The following is an 8112-nucleotide window of genomic DNA, read 5'->3' as shown; positions in this document are numbered from 1 at the left end:
TTACATAATTCTACATTTGAAAGTTCAACTTTTGTGATAAGGGGCTTGAACTACAGTACTTGTAATAGGTGAATTGAAATATACTATTTCTTTTGTGGGGTTTTTACAGTGCAAATATTTGTAATTAAAAAGTGAGCAATGTACACTTTGTATTCTGCGTTGTAATTGAAATCAATATATTTGAAAATGCAAACATCCAAAAATATTCAGAGAAATGCTATTATATCATTGTTTAACAGTGCAAATAATCACATGATTAATCAGGATGATTTTTTTTTAATCACTTGAAATCCCTAGTTCCAATTGATTTCTCTGCTGAAATTATATGGTAAGAAAGAGAAAGGCAGCAATTTTTCGGTAACAGTAGCTGTGACACTTTTTGTATTTTTCCAGACCAAAACAAAGACTGCTGAGAAAAGGAAATTGTTTCCCCCCCATCTGAATGTATCTTTCATTTTCACTGGGTCTGGGTTCTCTGCCAAATCTTTTCTTGGTTTTGGTTTTTTCCTAAGCATCTTCAGGGAAACAGGTAACCCTTTACAGGTAAAACAATTCAGAACAACAGCTAAGAAGGTCTTTATAGTTAACTGACTGGGCTGGCATACATAAAGGTTGCTACCTTTCCCCCTATATTCAGGACACCCCTTTGATGCCAGGAAGGTCCTGCTCCCAGAATCCTGTAGCAAATTCAGACATCTCAAGCTGTACCACATTCATGTTCACCACATTCATTAATAAGAAGCACAGCAATTTATAAACGTTTGTAGATAAATCTCTGCATTAAGCATCTTCGCATAACTTTCATATGGCTTTGTATTATGCCTCTATTTTCATACAGCCTTGTATCAGATCCTTATCTAGAAAACTTTGTATTGAGCCTTGGCATAATGTCAAAAAAAAGTCTTTTTGCTAGGAGTAGAATAAGATCTCCTCCCCCCCACACACACACTTTGTAATCTATTGCCCCGTTGAATTAATGAGGTGTCAATGAGTAAAGGGTGGAAGGCAGCACCTCCAGACAGCTGCAACCCTTGGAGAGGGGATGGAAGCCAGACCCAAGAACAATAAAACTTGTCAAGTGGGCTCACTAAAGAAGGTCAGACATATTGACGGCCTTGAGGGTTAGAAGCAAGCTCCTTCCTTTGGGAACACCCTCTTTGAACAGCATTGGGACAACACCCAGAAAGAAGCAGCACAAAGGACCAACGGACAGAGATAGAGATTTTGAATCTGGTACAGATTAGCATGAGAGGGAAGCTGCTATAAATGTGAGGTGTCTTGCAGAGGATCCTGGGTCTCGTCTTGTCAACATGGGAGCATCGATCTGGATCGGCAGGAAACCTTTGTTTGCAATCCCACCCCACTCTGGAAAAGTCCCAGCTTCAAGGTGGATAACAGGACCAGGTGACAATGTTATGCTTATAAAACGCACACGGGCTCTTTTTCAGGGGAAAAGACAACAGGCCACATTTATTGAAAATACAGCATGAAAACTGACACATTCATTCACACATACACGCACGGGTCCCACAGATGGTCTTATAGTCCCCACTCTGTCGTAGCTCGAGTCAATCTAATTAGCAGTTAGATTGAGCACGAGTGAGGAGCTGGGCTCTGTCAGTTGCGATCCGATGCACTGAGTCCTTGCAGGACTGAACCCAGAATTCCATGAAAAACACCTGTAGGGAGCCAGGGTGGCCCCCTACCGAGCAGGGCCAGGACGCGCCGCGGCCCCCGCCGACTGGGGCGGGGCTCCGGCACGTCCGCTCCGCTCCCAGCCGCAGAGCGGGCCAGGACGCGCCGCGGCCCCCGCCGACTGGGGCGGGGCCCGGCACGTCGCTCCGCTCCCAGCCGCAGAGCGGGCCAGGACGCGCCGCGGCCCCCGCTGACTGGGGCGGGGCCCCGGCACGTCCGCTCCGCTCCCAGTAGCAGAGCGGGCCGGGACGCGCCGCACGTTCCACAGGAGGGGGCGGAGCCAGGGAAGTTTCACCCCGTCCCCAGCTGTGGGAGGGGCGGAGCAGAGCGTACAAAGGGCAGGGCCCTTTGCTCCGGGGGGGGGCGCCTTGGGTGGAGGTAGAGGCTGACGCCGGATTGCTTCCACCCGCTTCAGCTGCTGACCCCGGGGAAACGGAGGACCCCGAACCCATCGACGAGCCGGAGCTACCTGCTGCCATCTACCCGACCGAGTCGGAGGTTTGTGCATCCGGACCTTTGCCAGCGGCCCCCTGCTAAAAGGGGCCCGCTAGAGACTTTTCCCGGCGTTCCCCTGCCTGGGGCGCGCCGTGGGCCACTGCCCGCGGTCCCCTGCCACAAGGGGCCCGCCAGAGACTTTTGCCGGCGTTCCCCTGCTTGGGGCACGCCGTGGACCACTGCCTGCGGCCCCCTGCCACAAGGAGTCCGCCAGAGACTTTTGCCGGCGTTCCCCTGCCTGGGGCGCGCCGTGGGCCATTGCCAGCGGCCCCCCTGCTAAAAGGGGCCGCTAGAGACTTTTACCGGCGCTCCCCTGCCCGGGGCGCGCCGTGGACCAGTGCCCGCGGTACCCCGCCAAAAGGGGGCCCGCCAGAGACTTTTGCTGGCGTTCCCCTGCCTGGGGCACGCCGTGGACCACTGCCTGCGGCCCCCTGCCACAAGGAGTCCGCCAGAGACTTTTGCCGGCGTTCCCCTGCCTGGGGCGCGCCGTGGGCCATTGCCAGCGGCCCCCTGCTAACAGGGGCCCGCCAGAGACTTTTTGCCGGCGTTGCCCTGCCTGGGGCGCGCCGTGGGCCATTGCCAGCGGCCCCCCTGCTAAAAGGGGCCGCTAGAGACTTTTGCCGGCGCTCCCCTGCCCGGGGCGCGCCGTGGACCACTGCCCGCGGTACCCCGCCAAAAGGGGGCCCGCCAGAGACTTCTCCCGGCCTTCCCGGCCTGAGGGCGCTCTGTGGACAATTGCTCCCGCCAGCGGAGGTAGCAATGGCGGCCCAGCTTACACACCCCATATTTATACTTGTAAATTCCCATTCAAGACTACTACAATTACTACCTTCTAGGGCTGTCGAATGATCAGAAAAAGTATTTGTGATTAACTGTGCTGTTAAAGAATAATAGAATACCATTTATTTCAATATTTTGGATGGTTTATACATTTTCAAATATACCAGTGCCCGCGGTACCCCGCCAAAAGGGGGCCCGCCAGAGACTTTTGCTGGCGTTCCCCTGCCTGGGGCACGCCGTGGACCACTGCCTGCGGCCCCCTGCCACAAGGAGTCCGCCAGAGACTTTTGCCGGCGTTCCCCTGCCTGGGGCGCGCTGTGGGCCATTGCCAGCGGCCCCCTGCTAACAGGGGCCCGCCAGAGACGTTTTGCCGGCGTTCCCCTGCCTGGGGCGCGCCGTGGGCCATTGCCAGCGGCCCCCCTGCTAAAAAGGGCCGCTAGAGACTTTTGCCGGCGCTCCCCTGCCCGGGGCGCGCCGTGGACCACTGCCCGCGGTACCCCGCCAAAAGGGGGCCCGCCAGAGACTTCTCCCGGCCTTCCCGGCCTGAGGGCGCTCTGTGGACAATTGCTCCCGCCAGCGGAGGTAGCAACGGCGGCCCAGCTTACACACCCCATATTTATACTTGTAAATTCCCATTCAAGACTACTACAATTACTACCTTCTAGGGCTGTCGAATGATCAGAAAAAGTATTTGTGATTAACTGTGCTGTTAAAGAATAATAGAATACCATTTATTTCAATATTTTGGATGGTTTATACATTTTCAAATATACTGATTTCAGCTGCAACACAGAATACAAAGGATACAGTGAGCACTTTCTATTTTTTTATTACAAATACTTGCACCGTCAAAAATGAAAGAAATAGTATTTTTCAATTCACCTATTGTAAGTACTGTACTGCAATCTTTTTATCATGAAAGTTCAACTTACAAATGTAGAATTATGTACAAAAATGCCTGCATTCAAAAATAAAACAACGTAAAACTTTAGATCCTACTCCACTCAGTCCTACTTCTTGTACAGCCAATCACTCAGAAAAACAAGTTTGGTTACAATTTGCAGGAGATAATGCTGCCCGCTTCTTGTTTATAGTGTCAACCGGAAAGTGAGAGCAGGCATTCTCGTGGCACTACTGCAACTGGCGTCACAAGATATTTATGTGCCAGATGCGCTAAAGAGTCATGTGTCCCTTCCTGCTGGAACTACCATTCCAGAGGACATTCCTCCATGCTAATGATGGGTTCTAAGAGATAACGATCCAAAGCAGAGTGGACCGACTGAGTCAGATGCCACCAGCAGAAGGTTGATTTTCTTTCTTTGTGGTTCGAGTTCTGTAGCATCCGCATCGCAGTGTTGCTCTTTTAAGACTTCGAAAACATGCTCCACACCTCGTCCCTCTCAGATTTTGGAAGGTACTTCAGATTCTTAAACCTTTGGCCAAAAGCTGTAGCTATCTTTAGAAATCTCAGATTGTTACTTTCTTTGCGTTTTCTCAGATCAGCAGTGAAAGTGTCCTTAAAATTAACATGTGCTAGGTCATTATCCGTGACTTTTATAATAGGAAATATTTGGCAGAATGTGTGTAAAACAGAACAGGGGACATACAATTGTCCTCCAAGAAGTTCAATCACAAATTTATCTAATGAATTTTTTTTTTAAAAGAGCACTGTCAGCATGGAAGCCTGTTCACTGGAATGGTGGCAAAAGCATGAAGAGACATAGGCATGTTTTGCATATCTTGCACATAAATATCTGCACTGCCAGCTAAACGTGCCATGAGAACACCTTCTCAGACTTTCAGGTGACATCATAAATTAGAAACAGGCAGCATTATCTCCCGTAAATGTAAACAAACTTACTTGTCTTAGCGATTAGCAGAAAAAGAAGTAGCACTGAGTGGACTTCTAGGCTCTAAAGTTTTTAATTGCTTTATTTCTGGATTTTAATACACACCATTATTTTTTGAGTTAATTGCAATTAATCAACCACACTATTATCTTCTTCCAAGTTTTTAACAATACAAGTTCACATTCAAAGTTCTAGTCTATGTAACTTGGAATGGCCCCGAACATCATTTACAAACTTTTCTAACATGTCTTTAAATGTTGAATCTAGGCCAAATAGCCTGCAAGGTTCTTAACTCTTTCTGGCCAGGTGTCACAGAAGTTTAGATTGTGTGTGAATTCTCCAACGTTTAATGATGTCTGATCACAGTCTGAAACTTTTGTCACAGTCCAGTACTTATGGAGTCTTGCTCTTGTGTGGATTCTTTGATGTAAAACAAGGACTGATCAGTTTCTGAAATGTTTCCCACAGTCTAAGCACTTATGGGGTCTCTCTCCAATGTGGATTGCTGGATGTTTAACAATGTTTGATTGTGTATAAAACTCTTTCCAAAGGCTAAGCAGTTACAGGGTGTCTCCCTGGGTGGATTCTCTGATGTAAAAGAAGGGCTGACATCTATTTGAAATGTTTTTCCATAGTCTAAACACTACATGTGTTTTGCCTGATGTTTAGAACGGCCGATCTGATTCTGAAACTTTCCCAGAGTCCAAGCACTTATGGTCTTCCCCTTGTATGGATTGCCTGATGTTTAACAAGGGTTGAACTCTGCATGAATCTTTTCCCACAGTCTGAGCACTGATGGGGTCTCTCTCCTGTGTGGACTATTTTATGTCTAACAAGGGCTGACTTCCCTACAAAATTTTTTCCACAGTCTAAGCACTTATGGGATCTCTCTCCGGTGTGGATTGCCTGCTGTGTTAAAAGATTTGACCTGTGTATGAAACTTTTCCCACAGTCTAAGCACTTATGGGATCTCTCTCCTCTGTGGACTGCTTGGTGTTTAACAAGAGCTGACTTCCATCCAAAAATTTTTCCACAGTCTAAGCACTGATGGGATCTCTCACCTGTGTGGATCTTCTGATGTGTAGTCAGTGCTGACTTCCAATTCAAAGAGTTCCTGCCCTTAAGGCACTGATAAGGTTTCTGTCCCGTGTGGCTTCTCCCATGGTCCAAGCACTGAAGTGATTTCTCTCCAGTATGAATTGTCTGAGGTGAAACAAACTGTGGTCCCAGAACGAATCCTTTTCCATAACCAAGGCATTCATGGTGTTTGTCTTCCCTAGGGGTTGTCTGCCGGGCTGTGGGATCCCTGTATCCTTCCCCACAGATAATAAATTCATCCATTTGCTCCCTTGAGTAGTTTCTCAGCAGCCTCTCTGACCTCTGCCAATTTCCCCAGGCTTCTCCCTGTTCCAACCACTGGGAAAAATTCCCTGCAACTCTTCCCACAAAGGTCTCCTGTGGTTCTCCGTGCCCAGGAACTTCCTGCTGTTGATTCCTCTCCTTTTTCTCACTCACTGTCTCGTTACCTGCTGGGAGAGAGACAATCCCGACAGGAGTCATTGTGCCCAGGGGAAAGGAAGAGGAATAGCACCGAGGGAAAACCCAACATTCTAAAGCTGCACAGATGGAGCAACTGGATTCTACCTCCACATCCCACCCAAAAATTCACAGAGAAGGAACGTTGGGAAGGAAACAGCAGCAGGTAACAGGACATGTGGTAAACGACGTCAGTAATATCTGCTGACTGCAACCCTGCCCTGGGTGAGATGAGGAAGAACGGAGGGCACTTACTGATACCATATTTTTGGGATTCTCAACTTTTTCCTCCATTCCCCAGATGGTTTGAGTGTCAGTCCTCACCTGTGTGGGCACCTCTTGAGATCTCTCTTTCCTCGCAGGCCTGGAGATCGGGCACCCACGGCTCTTCCCCTCGTTCCAGCTGGGTGATTAGGTCAGGTTTGGGAAAGGGGAATCCTGTGCAGATGGTGAAATCAGAGCAGATCAGGGTGTGTGGAGGATTGAGAGAGCGTCTGTCACAAAGGACATTCCGTGGGTGGAACCTGTCCCTGTGCTGTGCTGGGGGAACATGGAATCCAAGAGGACGGGAATATGGTCACTGAGCCCCTTTGGGGGTGGCAGATCTCTGGGGGAGGTGAGGGGAATTGTGACACCCTAACTCTGGAGTTAAACTCCTGCCTATTTCTAAACCAGCGGAGCCCAGAACCCACCGCATGGCTGGAGCTGTTCCCAAGGAGGGAGGTGAACAGGGATTCTGTGTGTGAATGAGAACCAACACAGACAGGACAATACACCACTTCCCTGATTGGAAAGCTAGGGGGGTGAGGTGGGGATGGTTTTGTATATCCCTTTGGTTTTGACACCCTGGTCTCATTTCGAGAGTGTACGGAGATGCAAGTCTCTCTCACACGGCAGCTGTGCATTACGGAGCCCAGTCCCCTCCAATCTAACTGAGCAGGGAAGAACCTGACTAGTGACAGACACGCAGACCCCACGGCTTCTAATAACCGAGGGGCCAGGAATCCCTTACCCAGCGAGGTCACCGTCTCATAGTTCTCCTGCATGACGTCCCTGTAGAGGGCTCTCTGAGCGGGGTCCAGCAGAGCCCCCTGCCCCTGGGTGAAATACACAGCCACCTCCTCGAAGGTCACCGGCATCTGAAACAACAAGAGTCCCCAGCTCAGCACCTGCTGCCCCAGCCGCAATCCCACTAGTCATGGGGGAGGAGGGCCTGAAAAGCAGAATCCCACCCCCACCCTGCTCAGAGCAGCTAGAAGGCTTCAGGGGGTAGGAAATGGTGAGAGCTCCTTGTCCCCCCAGCACACGGGCAGGGTCTTCTCATTTCCCACATGCCTGCCAGCCACAGGCTGATACGGGAATCAGAGCTCTGAGCCGGGGACAGGAATCCTGACAACTCCCCCCCCCATCGTATTTCACAGAAGCCTCTGCCCAGTGGGGCGTTTCCTGCGTCAGAAAGTGCCCCCCCCCCCCCACCTTCAATGAGCCTGTTCATAAAATCAGGCCCAGGTTGATCATGTTCCAGCAGGTTTATCGGACCCCGTCCCCTCCTTGCCTCACCTTGTGTGTTTCTCGCCCCTCCCCCTCTAAAACAAATCCTCCCCATCCCCCTACAGCTCCCTGCAAATCCCCTACCTGAGTTGTCTCCATCGCAGCCATTTCCCTTCTCTGTCCCCTGGAAGACGGGTCGATCTGGAGCGAAACGTGGACGCGATTCCTCAGCCTGTCGGGTTGAGAGGGGTGATGGGGGAGGTTA

General features: G+C 50.3%; 1 protein-coding gene across 2 annotated transcripts; it reads right to left on the bottom strand.

Annotated features, from left to right (window-relative positions):
* Nucleotides 1-4028: 4028 nt before the first annotated feature.
* Nucleotides 4029-7423, bottom strand: LOC120383974 (zinc finger protein 662-like). 2 transcript variants are annotated; one of them, XM_039502305.1, is made up of 3 exons: nt 7369-7423; nt 6681-6794; nt 4029-6349 (listed from the first exon to the last, which is right to left on the bottom strand). In XM_039502305.1, the coding sequence occupies exons 1-3, from the start codon at nt 7400-7402 to the stop codon at nt 5532-5534; spliced, it is 966 nt and encodes a 321-aa protein (XP_039358239.1). In that variant the 5' UTR covers nt 7403-7423; the 3' UTR covers nt 4029-5531. The 2 variants fall into 2 exon arrangements, with proteins under 2 accessions (XP_039358239.1, XP_039358240.1); XM_039502306.1 differs by having other exon boundaries at nt 4029-6346.
* Nucleotides 7424-8112: the final 689 nt, after the last annotated feature.

This window comes from Mauremys reevesii, linkage group 15 (assembly GCF_016161935.1).
Source record: "Mauremys reevesii isolate NIE-2019 linkage group 15, ASM1616193v1, whole genome shotgun sequence".
In the NCBI taxonomy this organism is placed as follows: domain Eukaryota; kingdom Metazoa; phylum Chordata; order Testudines; family Geoemydidae; genus Mauremys; species Mauremys reevesii.
Note: the sequence above shows the minus strand (reverse complement) of the source record. Positions and strands in the feature narration are given on the sequence as shown.